Raw genomic sequence first — 24,166 nt, forward strand, 5'->3', positions numbered from 1 at the left:
TCATACACAGCTCCTTAGTGCTAGTCAGGCTGTTAATTTTGTAGCTCACTTGTGTCCTGAACCATTTATTTTTTTTTCCTGAAATCTAGGGCTGTATCTGCTCTTCCCTGTTCTTTTTTTCTAGATATGGGTAACTGCCTTGCCCTGCACACCTGATTGGCGTGTGCAGGGCCTTTCACAGACATTGCAACCACTGCAAGACACATGCAAAACATCCCACCATGTGCGTGACAGTGAATGCCAGCACAGCTTGCAGTGGCAGTGCAGGAAGGGACCAGGGAGGCTGCTTCTCACATCAGTTTGTAACTTCCTTCTCTGTTTCTTAGAAGCTGTGTTCAAGTTTTGTTAACTCTTTAAAGAGCCTACTCTTTCTGTGTCTTGGAAGCAGTGATTATGGAAAGGGAAGGTAGTGTGAGGTTATTAGAATGGCTTCTTTAATAGAAAAGAAGGTTCAAAGATAGAGATGTGACAATTTAATTTGTTGGTTTTGGTTTTGGTTTTTTTTTGGGGGGGGGGGTTGGGTTTTTTTTTTTAGATAAAAATCTATTGTTGAGAGACCATCCAAAGATTTTATATAAAGTTGAAAACTACACTGTGGGGTGTTCCTACACCTTGGTACATCTATATGGTACGAGAACACCATCAGTGCAGGACAATGCAGTGAGTGGGTAGTGCCTGCACCTCTGGCAAATCATTTGTGCAGCAGCGTAGTCCAGAGTGGCTGATTTTCTTACAGACTATCACATCCTTCCCCACTAAACCCATATACTACAATGTGTTTTATAGCTGCTTTATGGCTGAGGCACCAGGAATGTTTGTTGGAAAATTCCACTTGACGTAAAATTCCTTCTTTTCCTTCCAGTGAGCCATGCCAGGGGCACGCTTTTCCTAGCATTATTTCTTTAATTATACTAATTAACGCATCTAATCCTTAACCTCCTGCTGATCTCAGCCTTGTCTGATTAAACCGATGACTGATCTAAGAATGTTTAACCTAATGGTATTTGTAGTTTGTCAGTTTTCCAAGCCCATACATTTTCTAATGCTAAAAGAAAGGAAAATACATGTATTTTTTTTCCTAGGAAGTGTTTGCATTTGAACTCCCAGTTTTGCAATCATGTGCATGTGTGGTTTTATTCTACTCAAAAAAATTATCTCGTTTACCTCACTAGGCCTGAAAGTGGAAGCAATTGCTCTCTGATGTGACAAGCGCAGCTGAGTTGTGTTTCCCCACACGGGTACCTCTGTTTGATCACGGGCTTGATTTTGTTGCTCACTTCTAAGCGTCTGAATTTGTTGTGAGAAGTCTTCCTCATGGTGGTTGAACACGCTTCGCATTTGGGGCCAGCTTTCAAGCTGCATCGCTCCCCAGGGCAGTTTGCAGCACTGACACTGGCCTCAGACTGCCCTTGTTACCCCAGTCCCTGAGGCTCTTGCCATAGCACATGAAGCAACGTGAGCACGTGTTTGCCCCTTTCAGCTTCCCTTTTGCTGCTTCTCGCTGGCATCCTTCTTCAGTACCCTTGGGTGATGTGCAGAACCACCGGGCTGCAGAGGTACTCCTATTCCCTCTCCCTCTTTGTTTCTACCCCAAGGCGAGCGCTTCTGCATCAGACAAAGGGCAGGGCTTCAGCGGCACCGTCTGCTGTGCTCTGCCCCTCGTGTGTGCCAGGGGCATCCTTGGCCTGATGCTGGAGGCAGGGTGGGCAGTGGCCCCACAGCGCAGGAACTGAACCCCAGTTTGGCGGGACCAAACAGCCACGAATGGGCTCTCGCTGGCGACAAGTGCAGCAAAGCCGTGCAGCAAAGTTGTTTTACTCCGTGCTGAAATGGAAAAGCAAGTCGGGTGGCCTCAGCCTCAAAGCAGGTAATTTCATCTTTGAAGCCCCTTTGCAAATGAAACCATCTTTAAATATCAGCTAGTGTAAGGAAGTGCTGCGGAGCCGAGAGCGGTCCAGGCTGCCTGCTGGGCTGTGTCTGGGCTCTGTCTGGGGATGCCTGGTGGACAAAGGCTGGGATGGTGCCAGGGCATGTGCACTCTGTCGAGCAGGGTGCCTGGCTGTGTGCCAGCACCTGATCCTTCCCATTTACCAGCATGGACATAGCCTTGGGGGACCCAAGCCCGAGTTTTCTGACGTGGGTCTATGAAATATTAAGACTTCCAACTCCTGTTTAAACACTTGCCATTTCTATTCAAGGGAGACTAATCACTTTGGGCTATCTGTGCCTTGGAGAGTATGGATGAGTGAGGGTCTGAAGTCACTGGGGTGCATTTGCTAAGAGAGTTACACTGTTTCCCCATCTCATTCAAAATCTTGGCTAAGATGAACTGCTGGTAACAAAAAAGACCTTCCCACCTGGAGGTTTCCATGGGCAAAGGCAAAGAGAAAGCATCAGGAAGGTGCTCATTTGTGTGTAACAATTCACTTGCCATGGTGGTCTTTGCCATGTTTACATTCTGAGGGAGCAGGAAATGATCAAGTATTTCTTTTGAATGCACAGCCCTTCCTCGTGGCTAGTGTTTTTCTTAGCGGGTGAGTTATTGCTAGTGATGGCCAAATTCTGGGTCAATCCTACCCCTTACACTAAATGTCAGGATTCAAAAGATTAGATAATTGTCAACATGCGCATTCTTTATACTCTTCATATTCCGTGTTTGGTAAAACCAAACACCACCTGCAGTAGTCCTGGAGGATGAGGTAAAGGAGATTGCATTGCTGCATGTCCCCAGACTAGGCGTCTAAAATGCTGCACTCATCCCTCTTGCTTTTGGTCCTGCTTCTGCAACCAGGCCTTGGGTCTGCTTCTCTGGTCACCTGGGCTGAATGTTTCCTCTCCCATCAAGGAGATGGGAGCATCGTCAAGGGTCTAATGTCTTCACTGCGTGGCTAAACATTGGCCTCTCCTGCACTTGCCCAGATAGCGGTTTGCTGGGGGAGGTGGAGGTGAGGGCTCCAGCCCGTGTCTTGGTGCTGCTGCTGGTGGTGTCAGCATGCCCTGGGCTCTGTGAAGAAGTAGCACTGCTTTCGGAAGGGAGAGGACCTGGCTCTGCTGATAAAAATCTGCTGGTTCTTGCTTAGCATCCCACAATTTCTTAAGTTGTCATTCGCCCTTTCCCTCCCCTTATCCCCAGCAGCAGCCCCCATGCAGGACTATGAGGTCTGTGGCTGCAGGCAGGGCTGCTGGGCAGCTGGACCATTGCAGAAAGTGCTGGGGGGCAGGAGACGTGCCAGTGTCAGATGGTGGAGACTGGGGCAGCTGCCTGACATGGAACTGGGACTCTCTGAGAGAATTATGTGCATCAGACAGCAGCAAAGAGAGCGGCTTAGGAAATGGCAGTGGGGCAGTTCATTGGAGTTAGGCTTTGGGATAAAATCTGATTCCAAGCAGATGTTTCCAAGTGGGTTGGTGTTGTGGCTTGGGTGTTTTTTTTATTTATTTATTTATTTATTTATTTTTAGAAATGTTCAACACAGAGACATTTTTTCCCATGCTATGCTGACAGTGGGAGGGAAGTAGCCCAGGAAAGAGCCCCAAATCTCCTGCACAGCAGAAATGTTTCTTAGGAGTTTGGTATCACTCATGTCAGTAACAAGAATGCAAAAAGAGTGCTTGAAAAAAAAATAATTGTGACTTGAAAAACATTTATTTGATGTAAAGAAAAAAAATGAACAGTTTTGGTAATAAGACAAATTAGTTCTGTTGGTGAAGACTGTTATGAACAATAACGGAAAAAAAGGCATGATATGAATATTCTGACTAATATATATGTCACATTACCAAACAACTGTTATTTTGCATGGAGTGATGGGAAGAATGAATTCTCTGGATAACGTAAAATGAAGGAATAATTCTGAATGACATGCAGGATCTTCCTAATGGCTGAGATGTGGCCTTTGGTTTTTTTCGGCTCTGTGCATATTCTTTCTTTATGGGACTGCCAAAATGTCCCTGTTGCTCAGCAACAGCAAGCTGAAATAGCACAAGTCAGATGAAATCCACTGATTTACAGCAGCCATAAAGTGTGTACTCTTACCGAGCGCAGTTTTTGACGAAAGGGTGAAAGCCAGCCTTGGTAGGACTGCCTCTGTGGGCCACGCATAGAGCTGGATGGGGAGATGTCGGTGCAGATACCAAAAAATATCCTTTTCTTCCTGGTTTGACAAGTGGGGAGGTGCATCCTCTGGATGGAACTTGATCTTGCCTAACCCCAATCAGGGGGTCTGTCTGGCATCTGCCCAAGGAATGAGTCCTGTCTGGTCTCAAGGAGGTTTCCAGCTCTGCCCATAGCTCTTGCCTGGTCGTGCCTCCTGTATGGAAGCAAAGTTTGCACTTGCACATTCGAGAAGGTATTGTTGCAATAAAATGTCATAAGTACAAAACACAGGGGTTAGAAGTTTCCTAAATATCCCCCCTACACTGATTTCATAATTTTATTTTCTGGCATCTTCTAGACGAATCATTTAAGAGAGAACCTGTCTTTGTGGAACAGTTTAGTGATGATAAATAGAGAGAAAGTTACACCAAACTCAAAAAATTATGAGCATTTGTTTTAAAAATCAGCTCTACACAGTGTTATGTAGATATTTACCGAGTAAAACACAGGAAACGATATATATTTACAAGCGATCTCTGCAGGGTCAGTCATACAGAAGTACTGTCAAACATCTGAAAACCTAGCACTTCACCAGAAAATACTGCTGGTAGTTCATCCCAATGATTTTTCACTCAGATCTTTTTGATATTCATAAGAAGAGATGGGCCTTCCCCCCCCCCCCCCCAACCTCACAAATCAGCGGTACACTATTCACAGGCTCCTTATTTCCTCTTCCACAAGAGGAACAGGTTTTGATCTGCTTTCCCAGGAATGACATTACTGTGTGTAGGCTAATGCCAGCTGAAGGACCTGAGCATTTGTGGTGAAGATGTTCATCATGAGAGGATGTATCCCGATGAGCCAAGAGGACAGGTGGCTGAGTTCACACCTGTTGAGGTGACCAGCACTGCTGGGTACAAGGTCAGGTTCCCCCTCACCCCCCTGCAGACCCTGGGAGCCTGTGTGGAGGTGGCACAAGGCTGGTCTGCTGCAGAGCTCTGCTACAGCCACCAGTCCCCCGGCCACCCCCTGCCCATCGCAGAGCGGAGAGAGGTGGCAAAGCTGGAACAGTGCAGCACTTTGCTGCTTGGTATTTGTGGGCTGAGAGGGGTGGCGCAGGGAGAGAGGTCGAGAAGATCAGCTCAGATTATTTCTACATGTGCACAGACTGAACAAAGCCATGCTAATGCATAGGAAAGGGACAGCAATGACTGTGCTGCTGTCCCCTCCTTTACCAGCCCATGACCAAGTTCAAGTATTAAGAAAAATCATAAGATTAACAGAAAAAATGAGAATTATTTTTTTCATTGTTTGTTTGTTTGTTTTAGTAGAAAATGATTCTTTTCACTAGCATTTGCTTTCTTGGCCTTGGGTTTACAGACTTTTCTTTGCAACTGGGTAGGGCTGAAACATTTTTTCCAATGAATGTTGGTGCCTAGTGCAGCCTAAGATATCCAAAAGCTGGGGCTGACAGGCACTGCCTCCCTGCCATTATTGTGATTTTTACTACAAGGTTTGTTAACCACACTGCCTGCTGTCCATCTTGTGTGTGATGATTGCTAGTGCACATCTCTCTCCACAGAGCTTGAGATCCTCCAGGTAGAATTCTCCACCACTTATTTTTCCCTTAGCAAAGAGCAGCCTTTATTCCACTTACTCTGCTACTGGGAACCTAAGGTGTATCCTATTGCTGGCGTGAACTGGTTCTAGCCATTAATTAGGAGTCCCATCAGGTGCTGAGAGATGCTCTGCTCTTTATTGCTTTATGTCCAATTGCTGTGACTTCAGTTTCACAAACAGATTTTTCTTTTCAGCAACTAAGTGATTTCCCGACTGCTTAACATTCAAGTGTCTTTTCAGGCATAGGTGCTTTTAAATCATTAAGACTGGTCTGGGGGAAGGTCCTTCCAGCACAGCAGAGTCCTATCACAGTCCACAGCACAGGCCAGAATAAACTAATGTGGTGGAAAAAGTCACTCAACTCAGAAGGTGGTGATATTTTTATTTTTATTTTTATTTTGACTTTATATTACATAAATAATGTTTTCTGAGGAAACACCTTGCACTCTTGCCTTAATATCTGCAAAGTGTCTCTCTGGGTCTTTAGACCTCACAAGAAAGACCTCTGATGTTTCTTCACCCTCAGGTAGTAAGCTCGGTTGGCTTCTGGATAGGTGACTTTGGAGAGTGGCAGCTTGTAGATGGCAGCGTTGTTTGTGGTTAGTAACAGGAAGGTCAGTGCAGACAAGCAGAAAGACCAGGTTCCTGATGGCACCCCAAACTGCAAAGGAAAATACAAGCCACCTATTTACTGCATCTCTGTCTTTCATTTGGTCCCCCAGCCCTCAAAGAGAGCTCAGAGCCAGGCAGCTTGGAACAAGCTTTCTCAAGGAAGTCTTGGTTTCGCATGGAGTCTCCCCCTGGGGAGGCAGGACTTCATTATGAGGTCTGGACATTGTGCATTAACCTTCAATGTTTACCAGCTCTGGCGAGAAGGCTGCCTTCTCTTTGTGCATCTGCTGTGCTTTTGGGTGGTGATGAGGTAGGAGTGCATGGAGATGAGGCAGGAGTGGGTACCAGAAACCTTCAGCTTTTCCCTGGGCTGTTGTGTTGGCTGCCTTACAGCTTTGGGCAAAGCAAACCAAGTTTGCGGTTTCTGTACGTGTGTGGAGGGCCCTTTTCTCAGTTGCTTCAGGCACAAAGTACGGACATGTAAATATCTCAGAGGTGTTGAGGGCTGAGCTGTGGAAGTTTATGCAAGCTCTGAGGATGAAAAGTGGGAAGGGATGATTGTAAGTGGCCTGTTTCAGTGGGAGCCACACCAAACCCCTGGGCAGATAGCATCCCCTCTCCCACATCAGTTCTGCCTTTGGCTGAAGTGTTCTCCATATCCTGGTGTTTTGCCAGGCAAGCTGGGAAAATATACAGTGTTCAAATCCATTGGAAGCAGGACCTTAGCTGATAACACTGCTTACCACAGACAGCATGTTAGTCACTGTTGCTCCCAGGTAGGCACTGAAGAATGCTATGAAAAATAAAAGTAGTTCCTGGTGAGTTCAGTTGCTCATGGAGGAGAACAACAAGGACAAAGATCCCTCACACTGCGCTTGGGTAGCTCAACCAATGTTTATGACCATATCTGGTCAGCCCCCTCTTAAAGCTGTTTCCTTTGCACTGTGTCCCCTCCAACCTGGAGCTCATGGAAAGGGCAAACCAACAACAACAAAACAACCCAAAACTGGAGTGATGAAAAATGTGACTATAGAAACAGAGGCTTTTGAAAAATGCACTGATGTGGAAAGCAAGTAGCTTGATGGATGGCGTTAAATAGGAAAATAACCCTCCCACCTCCACTCTCCTACCTCTAGGGCTAGAAGGTGGGTCAATGAGATACAAAGCTAAATCTTTTTTATATGAGCAATAGTTTCACTCCCATCTCACTGTGATATTGAAATTTTATATGGAATTGCCTTATAAATAATTCTTCAATCATTCTGTGTTGCTTAGCTCATGCCTTTGGTATCCATTTCAATAGGCTGGGGAAACTGCACTAACTACAGATGGGCTGATCTTGAGCTCCAGTTTTCTCAAAGTTTAGGTATGTCCTTCTCCAAAGAAGGAATTTGAATTGGTATCTATGATTGGAAAAAACAATATGATCCATCCAGCAATGCTGAACAAACAGAATTAATGCCTCAAAACCGAGCATCTAATTTCAAAGACCTTAAGTTAACCAGCGCCCACGGATTGCATCTCTTGTTTTGAAGGCAGCTCTTGGCTGGAAGCGAAAGCACTGCTTTTATTTTGTCAGGGTATGTTAAAGCAATGGCTCCAGCATGCGGCTCCATCATTCATCAGTCTCACCTAAGTCCATCTGCCTGTCTCGAGGTGGTCATCTGGCTTCAGCCCACCTCTCGTGTAAAGGAATCTTGTCTCACTTCAAAAGGAAATGTGGTGGCTGTGAAAGCCCATAGTGTACTTACCACAGGCAATTGCCAGCAAATGTGTCTGCCAGGTGAAAGCGTAGAACATGCCTCCGATTGCAGCACATGAGAGGGAGCTGTTGTAGCCCCACAAACCAGAGTAGACTTTGCTAAAAGGTGTTGCTAAGCTCAGTGCTGGAAAAGAAGTCAAAGATGTGTCATTCCTTGGCCAAAGAGACAAAACCAGCTGAGAAATGGCATGGATTCAGTTTTTTAAGGGCTCTAGTCCACATACGTACACAGAATTGCTATTTGTAGTTGTGCTGCTGTGGTCTGAGACTAAACCCACTTCAGTGCAGCCGTGGCAGATTTCCCCGGGTGCTGCTGGGCTGAATTTGGCTGTGTGATCACAGCAGAAGATACACGAGCGAACGAACATACGTGGGAACCTTACACATATCCCTGAGGCCTGCCTGTTTGGGCTGATGGCTATGACTTTCATTAAGCTACTCCTAAACCCATCAGAATATATCCAGAAATTAAGTGTTTAATGATAAAAATTCATTTCAGCCAAAAATGTGCTGCTTTCTTCTGAAGATTTCCACTGTCGTAAAATAAAAGAATGGGGAAGTCAATCAAAAGAATTCTTAAAATAGAAGTGTATACGTTGTGGTTTTTTTTTTTCAAGCAGTCATTCTCCAATGGAAGAAGCATTTGTGACTCTAAGTGCTCCACTCATTGCAGTTCCTCTTTTATTCTCTATGCTTTTATAAAGATGTGTGACACAAGTGAAATCCTTACCTGCCAGCGTCCCCACTGCTGATCCAATTGCCGCATGCAGACAAATGAGAGGAGAAGAGACAAATAAAGCAATCAGGAAAATTCCCCCTGTCCATGGGTTATCACAGCCATAAACCTGTCCCACCCCGACTGGAATGGATTGCAGGAGCTGCAGGAATTAAAAAAAAAAAAAAAAAAGAAAAAAAGGCCATTTATTATTGGCTTTGTGATTTCGTTATCTTTTTAAAAAATGTTATTTTTTGTTGGCTACATTTGTGTTTGGCATTTGTGGGATTCAGTCTGTCTTCCTGGACTGTAAGCGGAAAGCTTGGATGGTACTTGGGAGGTGGCAGGGCATTTCCACGGGGTTTCCCCTCTAATGAAAGTGACTCATGCCTCGTTCCCTAGCCATGAGATGCTCTTCCAGGTTTTTGCTCTAATATCAAAGGTAAATGTCTTCTGTGAAAAGGTTTGCTCAACACCTGTACGCATGGGCTGGCTTGGCCGTTTTTGCATGCTGTTGTGGATCTTGGCAGTGAATCTAGGAAATGGAAGTGCTCAGGTAGATGATGCCTTTGGGAAGACGTTCACCTCTAAGAGGATCTCTCCAAGGGTGAAATGGCCAATAATGGCTTGGCCAGAATGACAAGACTTCACTCAGGTAAACCGGTATCCCTATTCTACTTGTAGCTGAAACTCCCTTGGGATTCACTAAGAATACAAGTGGGGTTTGCTGGGGTGGTGGGACAGAACACAACTTGGTCACAGCTTAGAGATGGCTTCGAGACACTTTTCCTCAAAATGTTGTGTTCCTCAATGTGGAACAGTTCATTTATGGTCCCCGTAATATTATGCACCATGGTAAACATTCTTTGAGAATTGTCACTAGCAATTAACTTCCTTTCCCTAATCACTCCCTGGGAACGCCAAAATAGTCCACAGAGCCTTAGGGAAAAGCTATAACTCTTGTATCTATATTGGTTACAGCACTATGCAGGAGAATAAAGTGTCTCTCTGGAAAGATCCCACTTGAATGTTCAACTGAAAACATGCCAGCGTGTGCCTGGACTCAGGTTTGTAACCATGCTTCCATAGTAATACCTGCTTGCCCATTTTTAATGAGAAAGATGCAATTTAAAAAACACAGCACTCTGTACATGGAAAACTAAAATTAACCTGAGTTAACAGGCAGTACCAGCACAGCCTTAGCTATGGGGTGCTGATCAGTATATGCAGAGTAATTGGCAATTAGATTCTAGACGCATTTTGAGGGTTATAATTTATACCCAACTGCAAATGAAAGACACCAAAAAGACTCATTTTCAAGGTATCAAAAATGTGAACTCCTAGAGTAAACCTTTACGCTTTGGATAATTATCTTATAAATGTAATTTTGTATTGTCAGGTCATAATGCAGTAACATAAAGGAAGATAATGTGATTCTCTAGTGGTTTTCTTGGTAAATGGAGAAGGCTGTTCTCTTTAAGAAGTCCTACCATTGGCATTTCAGCGTCTGTCCAGGTGATGTTTGGTGTTGCTGTTGCAGGCTGGATGACAGTTGCAGGGAAGAAGAGGTTATGTGGTCCTGATGCAGCCAGGTAGAGGGTCAAGGCCAAGTTGAAAGGCAAGGTGAAAACAGGCAGATCCCACTTACAGAAGACTGAGCCTAAAGCACTGGTGAAAACAGGGCTGGAAGGACAAGATGGTCACACTAGGAGCTTGTCAGCTAGACAAAACCAAAAACCCCAACAGCAAACAGCTGTGGGAAAGGCACTCTATATTTTCAAAAAAGCTGTTTAATTTCCTTAGTCTTTCTGATAAAATCAGGGATATGCTGGGGTCACTTAGCAAATTTCCTGCCCTTCCCAGGGCAGTTATCAACGTACAGATTCCTCTTGGGTTATGCGATATATGTGGTGAACTTGGTGACCATGAAGGAGACAAGATCCTTTAATCGTGTGGAGGATCCAGTGATTTAATGGAGTTATTCCCCAGCTCAGTGCTTACTTTTTTTTTTTTTTTTTTTTGTTTTAATAGTGTTTGAAATGGGCTGAATTTAAGAGGCCCATGCCAAGCGTGACTGAGCTATGAAGGTGGCTGTGTGTCCTTGTTTAAGCTTATGGATCAGATGTAAAAGCTGACATCAGAGTTGTGCTTATTAAAGCGAGTATAACACTACATGAACTTCAGGCAGATGGGTGCTACGCGTGTTTTTAGCAAACTCCAATTAGACATTTGGGGGCTGAAGACCAGCTTTCAAAATTTTCACTGTTGAAATACCTGGCAGATTATTGTGTCATATATATGAGTAATATATATTATTAGCTGTTTGTTTTCATTAGCATCAATCATCATGTCTTGGGACCACTGAGTAAACTCTGTGCCTGGAGAAGTAAATTTTCATGACATTTTTATATGGTGGCTTAAATAGATGAAACACCTGTGGTTGGTGGTGGCAGGGAATGGTGAAAATAATGTTCCTCTTGACACAAAAATGAATTGACTCATCATAGCAATATAGCTAACATGGAAGGCACTGGTTTACACAGGATCAGCCACCGATTTTCCTTCTCTCCATGGGGTTTATTTGTGATTATGTGGGTATTTAATTTGTTTCTGGATTACATTTGAGTTTAAAAGTGCAAATAGCCATACAGATTTAGTAGCACATACATGCCAGTTGTGTTTCTTTTCCATTGTGGTCTGCATAGTGCATAAAAATACAACAGCTCGGTCTCAGTGTGGGGACACTGGGGCTAGAATAAGCAGCAGAGGAGACATCTGACTTACCACGTCATGGACACCAGTGCTACTGGCAGTAGAAGCCACCAGTGGTAGTCTCCCTTAGCAGAGAAGACTGCCATGAGTAATCCCACCAAGACTCCATTGTAGCCATGCAAGCCTGCTGCTATGGCTGATCTGCAAAGGAAACAACTGTCTTGAAATCTTCTCCCTTGCAAGTCCTTTCCTCACATCACCCCCTCCCTCCCCGTGCCGTTGTGACTCTGTGTGATGATGATCTGCCAAGGCTCATGCCAAGACCATGCACTAGCCTTCAGTTTCCCATGCTGGAGTCCCATGTCCTCCCATCAGCTACCCCTTCTGCAGTTGCATCCAGTGTCCCTTTGCACCAGATGCAACTGGTGGGGGCATCCATTTGGTCCTACCACACCAGTTATGCAGCCAGTGAAGGCTAGATACATGCTCTTCATCCACATTGCTTGTCTGACTTATAAGTCAGCACTGAAGTGACAGCTTTGAAGAGGAAGAGGATGGACTTACCTGTCCTGACCCAGAATAAGTGCCGTTAAAGTTGAGACAACTGTTCCTAAACAGCCTGTGAGTGTCCTCCATGGGTTCTGCACCAGGAAGCCAGCAACTATGATAAGCCCACTGAGGGGATTGTTGATAAACATCACCTGGGATATCCCACGCAGCACCCAGTCAATAAACTGGATCATGAGAGGTTTATCTGGAAGAGATCAAATTGAATAATTAAAAAAAACCCCAAACCAAAACAACAGACCCAAAATACACAGATGGGACTGGTTGGGGATGGTTTTTTTGGAAAGTCAGGAAGAGTTTTGGCAGTGGAACTTGGCAGCACGACTGAAGCAATGAATCAACAAGACTGTAAAACCTGACTGGGATTTATTATGGTCTACACTGAAGTCTTACAGCTGGAAAGCTGAGATGAACAGTGTGGTTGCCAGAGTTCTGTGTTATAAAGTACCCTGGACCGGATTCATGTGAACCAGCTAATTTATGATGTCTGTGCCTCAGATGGCAAATTGTATGTGTATCCCGTTGCTGATTTATTATGGGGACCAAACACACCTACCTATGTGTAATTTAACTTCACAGTGGCATTAGGCTTGACAGAAACTGCTCAGCTGAAAGGACAGGGAGCGTTATGAAGAATGACAGACCACAGAATAACCATCCTGAGCTATGTTCTGTGGGACTAAATTCACTTTGTACATGGCATGTTGGGAGGTAAATGTCATCTCAGTCACCCTCAAGATTTAAGCAGTATGTGGATCTCTGCACAAAGCTGATTTTTTCCCTACAAAACAGAAATAAATCAGGGCAGGGGTCGTTTCTGTACTACCGTGATGTGAATCACCTTACTGAGAAGTTAGTTATTACTCCTTTGATGTAACTCTTTGGAAGCCCCTAATCAGTCATGATGAAGTAGCTTTACCTTTTAGCCAGGCTCCAAATTCCTTCATGTTTCCAGTGATGTACCCGACAGCTCTGCAGACTCTCTTCCCAGATTTGCTCAGTGTGTTCTGCTTTATTGTCTTTCTTTCCCCCTTGGTTTCTATCTTGACATCACTGTTCTCCATGTTGGTGTTTTAACCCTTTGGTAAAATTCAAGGGGGAAAAAAACCCACAGACAGTTCATTACAATGCCTCGTACTGATCCCTGTCTGTTATCTCTATCCCATATGTTATTGCTCATTGCATGTTATTTTGGAGCCAGAAAGAGGAAAGTCCTTGCTCTGAATCCTTACCTGATTCTCATGTCTCCATGAGCACACTCCCTCTTTACGTGCTCTTGGGAACCTACGCTGTCCTTCCAGACCTTCATGCAGCCATAGATTTGACCACCACAAAGAACCACTGAGCCTTGTGTCATACTATTTCACCCAATTTGAACACCCTGCTCAGATATACCATGTTTTCTAGAGATCAAGCATCTTTTCATTTAAAGGGTGACTTCAAGAAGAGCAAGATGGCATTAGAGGATGCTGGCTTCACAGAAGTTGAAGGTTACCTCAAGATTCACTTGCTAGAGATCCACCACATCTAGGAAGCTGTTTCAGTTATTGTTTCCTCTGCTGCTTAACCCATATTTCCATTTTGAATTTATCCATCAGTAATAGGTACCTAAGGTTAGATTATGTCTCTATACTGGCACCTATTGGGATCAGTTCAGCCTTTTTCACAAGCATGGGCTTAGCTTGAGGGTTGTTTGTGGTGCCTTACTCCATTACTCATATGCATACTTATATTATTTCTTTTCTCTATTGAATTGTACTTTTAGCCGCCCCATTTTTAGAAGTACCCAGCACCGGCTTAAGAGATTAAAGGCCGAATTCAGAGTGCTTGCTTTCCATTCTGCCTTAGTCATTTTGCCACCTTCTCTCTGCCAGCTGCCCAGCATGGTGTTAGGTGGTCCTCACTGGCCGTTGTTCTTCAGCCTAAGACAAGATAGGTGATCACGTGTCAGGACCTGTAGTAAGAAACCCTCAGGGACTATTGAAAAGACCCATATTAAATTTAGCAGGCACTATATCAAGACTTAAATAAGGTAGGGTAATGTTATAGGCCAAACAAAATAAGATGTTTGGGGATCCCATGCAGGGTTGGCAGAGACAGGGTCCCATACAGGGGACATGTCTTTTGGCTTAGGAGCTGCTGGGCTACCCTTTGGCATCTCAGACAGCTCTAGACAGCTTCATTCAGGCACATGGATCAGAGATTTACCTAACTGTAAACACTGGATTTAAAGAACAGCGTCCCATAGCCAATACATGGTTTGTCTAAGGGCCAAGTCTCAATATGAAGTCAGCAAATTAAAACCAGCCAAAGCTTTCCCAGGAGTGTACTCAGTCTCCTGAAGAGTAGGACTAATTCTTGATAATTGTCAAGACAAGGAAATCACAAGACAAGGAGCATTGTTGAGTGAATACAGAACCAGAGCTGCTTCAGGCCTTGCTGGTGAGTAGCAGCTTGCGCAAGAAGCAGAGAATTTAGGTTGGCAGTTAATAGTCTAAACAGGATGATACAAACACGTAATTATTAGATTTAGTCCTTGACTCATTTGCAACTTCAGTAAAAGCCTTCTCAGCATCTGGGGAAGATAATTCATGCCTCAGAAAAACAGGTGCTGAGTACTTGAGCTAAAGCAGCCTCACCCCTGGGCAGACCTTGCAGACCCAGACGGGGTTGAGCAGCTCTGAGTCTGTGTAGGGTAATGGCTGGGTAATACACATCCTGGCCAGTCGCTTATTATTAGAAGGCTGATGGTGACATTTCAAGAAACAGTAAATACCTGCAAAAATAATAAATAGACATTTTCTACTTTCTGGAAGGGCCCAGCTAATGCAAGGATAGGTTCCACATGGAAGATGCTGAGGACAGGACCAGTATGTAGAAGAGTGTTAGATTTGATTAGATTAACTAGAGGAGGAAGAAAAGAAAAGGGTGAGAGTGTTGCTAGGGATGGTGTTTCGGTGCTGGAAAGCTTTTTCCTGGCTCAGTTATAATTCATTGTTTTGATTAATTAACCTTCACTTTTCTCATCTTTTATTCTGAAATAATGGAATAAGTGAATTGGGTGCACTTTCAGTCGAATCAAAATTTCCATCCAAGATAAATGCTCTTCATTTGGGGCAAGTGCATTTACATTTTCAATGTAAGGAATCTTCCTCTCTATGTAGCTTAGGCTTTCTCTGTGGCTAATCCATAAAGTCAAGGGCTGTTGCATTTGTAGAGTGATGCTGTGTGTCCTGTGCTAGCCCGCCTGAGACGTTTCCCTGCATGCTGAGTGAGGAGCTGTTTGCACCACAGGAGTCTGCAGCGCGGGATGTAATGTGCATGCAAAGTATCAGAGTCCCTGTCTCATTCACTTGCACAGTGGAGAAGAAAATGAGTCACGCTGGAGGCCCTAATTCATCAAAAGCTGATGAATTGCTCTGCCCTAGGAAGGCACGTACCTAAGGCAGTACTGAATGGTCCAAGCCTGAGACCGCAGAGCTCTTTTGCTCGAGTTTCTATGGGCAGAAATGAAGTCAGCCCGATGCACTTGGCATGGTAAAAAGACCAGGTGAGTCACTTTCACCAGTCTGGTTTGAACTTCACCCCTGATGAAGGCTGCGTCAATGCCCTGCGTACCTGTTCTTCCGGAATATTCAAAATCCCGGTGACTGTGAAATGATCACGGTTACCTTCTGGCCTGCAGCGCTGGTTAAACTCACACTCATTATATCCTTGTCTGTCAAGTGATGTGTCTCTAGAGGGGGATCACATCAACTTCATTCCATCTTTCCTATCGGCTTATATAGGCTGAGGGGGAGCAAAATAATTATGGAACGCCCTCGCTACCTGAAAAGCCCCTTGCTTACTGGTGGGGTCTTCATGACACTGTAAATACCTAGATCCAGCCCCGTTGGCTTCACCCCTCCCACCCCCCCACCCCCAATCCCATCCCGGGTCCTGTGTGAGTGCTGCCTGCTGTGTGTGGTGATGTGGCCATCACCACTGCCATGAGGCTTCTCCCATCTCTCCAGAAATATGGAGCATGGAGGACTTGTACTACTGCTACTTAGTTGTCCAAAGAAAGTATAAAGAAGTAGTGAGCCACTTGGAATCTGGCACTAGCATAGACATTTCTGGGCATTTTTAATGATTTTTGACATTGTAAGAAGCAGTAGCTGCCATATACGTTCAGATTAATGATCTGCTGGTACATTACCTTGTGTTAGGGGGTAGGTGATAGCAGCTAGTTAAGAAAGGACCAAAGACAAAAGGTGTCTCACCCCAGAATAACGGAGATGCTTGGAATTTTAAGACAGCGATGCCTGAATTGTAATTCAAGCTGAAGTGTGTGTGTTTGGATGGGGATTGCATGAAGGCCAGTCTATGGCAGGTCTTTTGATGTTACGTTACATGTGGCTTTCAGTCAAAGTGGGCTTTTATTTCATAGTGCACGAAGGAAGGAAATGGAAATAATTGTGAAAAGACTGTTCTGCTGGAACAGATTGCTTGGCTTCTGCAGGGGGCAGGAATTTTCAAAATTTTTTTTATTCCTTATTTCTGTTAGTTTGGGAAAGTGTTTGTCTCGGATTCTTAACTACAGACTGTGTAAGTCCTGCTCTCAGACACACAGCTCAAAAAGCACAGCCTGATCTCATACATGCTCTGGAGAGATGCTCCAGGCAAGTGTCTGGTGGGAAACGGGGTGTGGTCTCCCAGTGCTGGTGTGTAACTGGTGTGATACAGGAGCAGCAGCAGGACCCAGGCAGGGTGAGTCTGAATGTAATTTTCATCCCTGTCATGCAGGGACTGATTTGTGCTCTGCTGCAAGTGCAGAGGAACTGTTTAAAACTATTTTCCCATGGTGTACTGTGGAAAGTGAGAGCTAAATTTGGGGCACGGCTGTTTTTCCTCCATGATTCCAGATGTTTGCTGCCTCCCCTTGCCTCAGATTATCTTTGAGCTGTTCCATAATATCTCTCTGGTGTCCTTGCTAAGAATGCTTGCATAAGCAAGAAGGAAAGTTTTGCAGCTAAAATTATCTAAGTACTTTTGTATCAGCTATGAAATGGAACCTGTGAGAACAGCATAGAAAGAAAAAAACCAAAAGATGTTTCTTTTGCATGAAAATGAAATCATTGCAGGCAGGGCCAAAAAGCTAATCTATTGTGTTTTTTGTCATCTTTTCAGAGTTAATAAATGTCCTGTAGCAAAGTACTGATGTTATGCAATTTCATGTCTACCTAAATCAATTTCTCTTCCGCTTGTGTACACTTTTTCCATGTCACGCTATCCCTATGGTATCTCAGCAATGCCTTGTTAAAGCTGCAGCGGAGCAGGCTCCGTGCTGGTGCTGCGCTCCTGCAACATCTGGCCTGCAAAGGCTTTTTTTTTTTTTATTCACCTGCTGAAATGGAGACAAGCCCACTCACACATCCATCATGTGTTATGCATGGGAAGGGTGGTGCTGTGCTGGCAGCTGGGAAAGGAACAGAGGCCTTTATTTGGCTAATTATTTTAATACTCCCAGGTAATAGCTACTTCCAAGCTGGTGTAGTGTTGCTAGGCACTAGACTTCTATCGCTGAAAATGCAGCAAAGTGATCTAGTATTTTCTTTTCTTTCTGGAATGTTCTTCTCTCCCTGACAAAATTCAAGTTACTGTGTAAATCAAGAGGATTAAAATTACTGTGTGGTATTTATTTGTCCAAGGAACTGCTACCGCACAATTAGAGGCATTGTATCTTGCATTCCCTGAATTGTTGCTGTGAAGCGTGCGGGCAGCCAGCTCTGCGTGCAGCATGTTTTTAGAGGAATTCCTGCACCGAAGTACAATAGGAGGAAAGGGTCAGATTCTCAGCAACTTTTCTGGCATAGGCTGTGTAATGTTACCCAGGTAAAGCTGAACAAGTGTAGTGCTGTGTTACGTGTAGGAACGCATGAGTGCACAAGCGCACTCCCTGGAACAGAAAGACTATAATGCACTTGACCCTCACTGAAAAAAAAAAGTTCAGGTTTTCCCATAGAAGATACATTTCAAAGCATTAGTTCAAAAGAAAGCTTATCTCGCAGATTCAAATATTCATTAAGCCCACTCACAATTCAATTTTTAGAGATCTGTCTCTCTGGGACAGAGAAATCCAGAGACACTATCATATTAACTCTATATTATTACTATCAGGGCTTTTTTCATTTTGCAGAATAGAAAGGCAGTAAAAGGAGATGTTAAGGCATTCCAATTGGTTTTGGTTTTCTGTTTTGTTTTGTTTTGTTTTTTTTTTTTTTTTCTTAAAGGTTCAGTCAGCTGGGCTAAGCTGTACTAATAAATCCTCACCCTGCTAGAAAATTCTCAATAATTGAAATTCTTGTGACATTCCCCAACCTCCGTCCTCCTCTTGAGCCTTGGCCGCTCTCAAGGAGGACTGTTCAAATGCTGTTTGTTCAGTCTTTTAGGGCAGAAGAAAGATCCAGGTAAGTCAGTAGCAGGGTGCGTGTTCATTGCTGTGTAGTAAAAGGAAGGAACAAAGTACTCTTACCTCTCCGATGAGTTCAGGGGTAGCTGTTGCTTTGCTGGCTGGGACAGAAGGAAAGCAGGGCTAAGCGAGTGGGGGAAAAAGAAAATGCCCTGCCAGCTTATATAGGCGAGCAAGGCTCCTGTCCTGATATTACTAATTAGTTTGTTTCCCCTCCCACTTGGTGAGATTCAAGCAGAAGTTAAAAAAGATCCCTCTTGAATTCTCCACCTTTCCTTTTGCTCTGTCCTTGGCCTCTTGCTGACAGCTTCTCCAAATATCCTCTTCCCTGCTGCTTTTTTTTTTTTTTTTTCCTTTTGGTTTGTTTGGTTTTGGGTGTTTTTTTTGTTTTTGTTAATTCTCCTTTAACGCTGTCCTTCTCCGCCTCTATCGCGTAAAAGGACTCAAGGCTTCAAAGCAGCTCTGGGAACAGCTGAGCTCAGCCTCTCCAGTGTTCTCTCCTTATTGAAGGCAGCTCAGTATCTTTCCCTCCCAAAACACTGACCTGGGAATGTCCATCACAGTGTGTCACATGCAGCAGCCTCTCAAGTTTTCTTGTTTCTGGGTAGTTTTTTGGGGCTCTGTTCTGTTAACACACCAGGGCCAAGGATCTCCTGACTTTCCATTGTTTACTCATTTTTTTTTCAGTTATTTAAGAAATTCAGGGAGCATTTTTCCTTTGTTTTTTAACCTGGCCTCCCTGGCCCGTTGGAGGAATCTGGAATATCAGAAGCTGTGGCATATCTGAGAGGTTTATAAGACTGTGAAAGGCAGAGAAGAGTCTGGAGGGGGAGGTCTTGACAGAGTGAATTGTGGGAGAAAGGGCAGGGAAAAAATAATGAACTTAAGGAACCTTCTAGGTTAATTTAAGCCTCAGTTTAATTCACTTTAGGACTTTTTGACAGCGGTGGCTTAGAGAAGCAACCCTGCAAATTCACCCAAGTGCTGGAGTGAATGGTTAGCTATTGATCCAGAACCCATCTAGCTTTATAACTTTGCTCCCTCCAGCATCTTCATGAGTTGGAGTGATGCTGTTGTCACTGTGTTCATTCCCAGGGTGCCCCTCTTTTGATGGAGATTTCTTAGCAGCAGACTGGATTCCCCCCTGCCCTGCTCTTGGCTGGGGTGGGGATGTGGTAGCGGTTGTCAGCTTAGCATTGCTGCATGAGCAAGGCTTCCTCTAGCCAAGCAGGCACCAGCCATGGTGAGTGAGCTGGACGCTGCTATCCACTGACTTTGCACCCAGTAGTACATGTTACGTGAAATTTGGCAGGGGAAAATTTGGTCCAATGCAGTAATCATTTTTTTTCCCTTTACTGATGATTCCTTCTTGTGCTGCCTTTGCTTTTCTCACATGTAAAATGAATCCTTGCATCTCAAAAGAAGGGAAATGCACTGGGTGATTTGGATGGGAGGTCCTCAGAGGGAATCTGATCAGATTGAATTTTAGATTTCACATCTCTCATGTTTCAGGGACATGCAGACCTGGCCTCAAGCCCTTTAAAACAGCATCCTTCCTGCTCTCTGTGAGAGGGATGCAGTGCAGGGGGTGGCCAGGATTTGCTGCTGACCTGTGCTGCCTCCACCTGCAGAGCAGTGGGTGGCTTTTCCTCCAGGGCACCAGATTGAGGACCGCCCTGTCTGATTCTAGCGCTTGAATGAGGCTGCTGACACTTTGGAGGGGATTCATAAAAAAAGCCACTGGCTTGCAGGTCTGTGATGGATGTCTGGGAGCAATGCTTTGTTTAGATTGTCACAGCTGGTTAATAAGTAACAGGATCGCAGTCTGATGCCTACGTGGGAATGAGGTCCCTGGCAGCAGCCTGTTCTGTGAACTAGAGGCAGAGCAGTGATGATCTTCACTGCCGTGATGGGTTTACTGGATCTTACGTACAGTCAACTGTGGGAAAGGTTTAACTATTGCAGCAGCTGCCTTAGGGAATCTCTAAATTTCCAACAATTCCCTTCTGAAAAGGTCAGGGCCAGATTCCAGATTGGATGCTGGAGTCAAGTGTAGGAACGCCTGCCCATGGCTGTGTGCCTTAGATGGCCAAAGCACTCCTGGTTGCCTGAGCACTGCAATTCCCTGTAGGACTGATCCAGAAGGATGGGAGTGATAGAAAATCTCCCAGCTGTAATTCAGTCCATGCCAGGTCAGGTGCCCATTGCCAACCTCCAGTGCTGGGCACTCAAGGGCATATGTATCTACTCCTGTCTTCTTCTGGGCTTTGGGGTTCGGGGTGGGAAGACTAAACAGCAGAGGCCATTTCTTGTCACAAGGATCAAGATGACTGTTCTGTAGCTGTTGGGTACCATCTGCTTGGGAGTGGACCACCAGCTCTGGGTGAGCTCTGGGTAACCATGTAATGATGCAAACTGAGCGTGCAAGTAACACTTACAGGTAATGAGCAGGTTGCCTCTTGGTTTTAGTCATGTGTGAACATCACTTGGTGCTGAGGAGACAAGGTAGCTGGGGTTGGTGTCCAACAGCTAAATCCTACGTGATTTAGGAGGGCTGCTGAATCTATGGCTTGACTCTTCAGCTCTCTGCCAGTGAAGCTGGTTGATGCATTTCTTCCGCCTGCGGTGCTTTGTGGGAAGGTGGCTTTGAGAATGCGCCTTGGACTGAGCCCAGTGGTTGACACGGTCAGAAGAGGGGTCGGTGGTTGGATCCTGACCAGACCTGGTACCTAAGCTGTCCCAGAGAAATGCCTGAGTGCTCCCTGACTGTGTTAGCTCGCCAGGCAGGAGCTGTCTAGCTGCGCTAGCTGGGCACAGTGCTTGAACTCATCAGCTCTGCCAGGAAAGGCTCTAATGGCCCTAATCCAGCTTCACACGCTCTGTTTCCACACCTCTCTTCAAGCTCAGTGGCCTGCAAGAGGTGCATTGAAAACCACTTGGTAGCAGATTGCCATTATACTGCTGGCTTTGGCTGTGCTCCTTGGCTCCGGCTGCACTGCAGGGATGAGGTCTGCACAGGGAGCTGCATCAGCTCTTGGACTTCAACACGTGTTTTAAAATGATGTAAATCCAGTTATGGACCTCTGCAGATTGCTAGAACTCAAGTGCTGGTCTGCCTTTGCTAGGTTGGGCTGTGGATGTACGAAACATAGCCAATGTTTGCAAGGTCCTTGTCATCCCTCATGGATGGGGAAATCACCCCCAGGAGCTGAGCTCCTGTCATTGTCCTCTGCTGAGAAAAGACTGGCTCTGCCTTCTTGACTCTTCGCCATCAGATATTTGTACACGTGGATAAGATTCCCCCAAGCTTTCACTTCTCCAGGCTGAACAGTCCCAGCTCTTTCAGCCCCTGCTTGTATGACAGGTGCTCCAATCCCACAACCATCTTTGTGGCCCTTTGCTGGACTTGCTCGGTATATCTCTGTCTCTCCTGTGCCAGGGAGCACCCGGGGATGCTAGACCCCACATGTGTCTCACCAGTGCGGAGTAAAAGGGAAGGATCACCTCCCTTGACCTGCTGGCAAAGCTCCTCCTAATGCAGCCAAGGAGGCTCTTGGCCTTCCCTGCTGCAAGGGCACATTGCTGGATTATGGTCAACTTGGTGCCCACTGTGACCACCAGGGCCTTTTCTGCAGGTTGATTTCCACCTGGATGGCTCCCAGCATGTACTAGTGCATGGAACTGCTCCTCCCCAGATGTAGGACTTTTCATTTCTCTTTGTTGAACCTCATGAGGTTCTTATCAGCCCATTTTTCCAGCCTGTTGAGGACCTTCTGGATGGCAGCACAACCCTCTGGTGTATCATACGCTACTCCTGGTTTTGTATCTTCCCTGAATTTGCTGAAAGTGCACTCTACCCTGTCACCCTGGCCATTGATTTGGATGTTAAACAGCTTTGGCTGCAGTATAACCCCTGGGTTACACCACTGATGACTGGCCTCTAGCTGGAATTTGTGCCACTGAATACAACACTTTGAGCCCAACCATTCAGCCAAGGATTTTCAATCCAATTTGGTGTCCACTTATCTGGCCCACACTTCGTTAGCATGTCTATAAGGATGTTATGGGAGACAATGTCACAACTAGACGATGCTCTGAACTGTTCCAGTAGGGTAAGGTACCTCTGCAGCTCCTCTGGTCTAGCCTCCTGTGGTAAGTCTGAGGATGACCAAACCCACTGTTTCACTTCCAGAATTTTTCCCAGTTTGTGGTTTCTCTGGAGGGGTGTGGAGGGGCGGCAATGGAAATGGAGGTATGGCAGGAAGGGGAGATAATCACACAGTGTACTGAGGGACACTGATGCTCAGCCCATGGCAGCTCCTCTGGCCAGGTAAGGACTGAGCTGTCTCAGAGGCAGGGTACCTGGAGGAGCAACCTCAAGTCTCTTCTCATCAACATCTATGGCCGTTTCTTTTCATCATCTTGTTTTTATGAGCAAACACGGAGTGGAAAAATCTGTTTCAGCACAGAGCACCAGGGGTCTGTGACAACCTCACACTTGTTTTCCTGAAGGAAATAGTTTTGAGTTTATACAGAGTGGGCCAAAAGCCAAGCTGGTGTGGGCAGCTTCTATACCCTCATTTCAGCTGGTAAAAGTTCTCTAGGGGAAACTGCTGTTCAATATTCCTCTGTGTGACAACTGGGTGGCTTTAGCAAGTGGCCATCTGGGTGGCTGGAGTGGAGCGCCGCCCGGCTCCGGTGTCCGGCTGCCTCTCACGGTTTGTCTCCAGCGCAGCCACGTGTGTGGTTATGGAAATCGGAGCAAATATATTTTGCTCATTTTTTACAGGGCTCGTGGACAGCAGTTCCCTGGCTGCAGCACAGTTAAAACTCCCCATGCATTGAGCGCGCGTAGGGCTCTGGGTACTGCTGCTGATGTATGCTCCCAAAATAAACAGTTCTCCTAATGCACATGCATCACTTCCCTCCTCTGCCCACCTGCTCTGGAGACCCACTGTCCCTTCTGTCCAGCCTGGCGTGCTCTCAGGACCCACCTTCTCAGGCCATGCAGCTGCAAGAGTGCATAACTGCTATCTGGGAAATCACTTATTAAAAGCAATAATCTCTGTCTCCTGGGACGGGAGTGGGGCAGTAATTTGTGGAGACCGGGTTGTAGATGTTTTGTGGCTAAAGCAGAGTGTAAAAAAGCTCTACACGGCCATGCAACTTCAGGAAGAATTTCAGACTCTCTTCCTGTAGGCTGATGCTCTGAATACAGGAGTGCTGAGTTAGCAAACAACTTATCTCTTAGTTGCAGATTTTTGAAGATATTTGTTTAAAACATTGCTGCTAGTGGGAGTGAAGAATTCCTTGGAAGTGAGTTAGTTGGTCAAGACCAACACACGCCAAGGACTGTGCTAGTGGTTCAACTTCTAGGTGATGATGACCTGCCACCTGGCACTGTTCCACTCACCAGTGTAGAGGTGGCCCTGGCATTGGGCACAGAAAATGTCTCTGAGACACCATGAAAGACCAGGTAGTTTTATCTCTCAAGAAACCCAATGAAATGTAGGTCAAGAAAAAGCCAAATGCTTTATCTGGCTGGTTCCCCTTGTCTGGTTTTGTGTTCCCTGCCTTTTCTCCAGGCAGTGCTATCACTTTTCTTACCAGCAATGGGCATTTCTCTAGGCC

At 45.4% G+C, this 24,166-nt stretch overlaps 1 protein-coding gene across 1 annotated transcript; it reads right to left on the reverse strand.

The window, feature by feature from the left end:
- Positions 1-6,098: 6,098 nt before the first annotated feature.
- LOC102049850 (urea transporter 2) lies at positions 6,099-18,836 on the reverse strand. The gene is made up of 9 exons (XM_055699876.1): positions 18,599-18,836; positions 13,004-13,163; positions 12,082-12,271; positions 11,590-11,718; positions 10,296-10,488; positions 8,821-8,968; positions 8,080-8,214; positions 7,072-7,121; positions 6,099-6,377 (listed from the first exon to the last, which is right to left on the reverse strand). The coding sequence occupies exons 2-9, from the start codon at positions 13,146-13,148 to the stop codon at positions 6,207-6,209; spliced, it is 1,161 nt and encodes a 386-aa protein (XP_055555851.1). The 5' UTR covers positions 13,149-13,163; positions 18,599-18,836; the 3' UTR covers positions 6,099-6,206.
- Between the last annotated feature and the right edge of the window lie 5,330 nt (positions 18,837-24,166).

Source organism: Falco cherrug, chromosome Z, assembly GCF_023634085.1.
Source record: "Falco cherrug isolate bFalChe1 chromosome Z, bFalChe1.pri, whole genome shotgun sequence".
NCBI lineage: Eukaryota > Metazoa > Chordata > Aves > Falconiformes > Falconidae > Falco > Falco cherrug.

Excerpts from the sequence above, each read along its gene's own strand:
- LOC102049850 (XM_055699876.1), bottom strand. The coding sequence starts at position 13,148 with ATGGAGAACAGTGATGTCAAGATAGAAACCAAGGGGGAAAGAAAGACA. Across the intron at positions 11,719-12,081 it reads CTTATTCTGGGTCAGGACAG|ATCAGCCATAGCAGCAGGCT; the intron begins GTAAGTCCATCC and ends TTTCCTTTGCAG. Across the intron at positions 8,969-10,295 it reads CAGACGCTGAAATGCCAATG|CTCCTGCAATCCATTCCAGT; the intron begins GTAGGACTTCTT and ends TAATTCCTGCAG.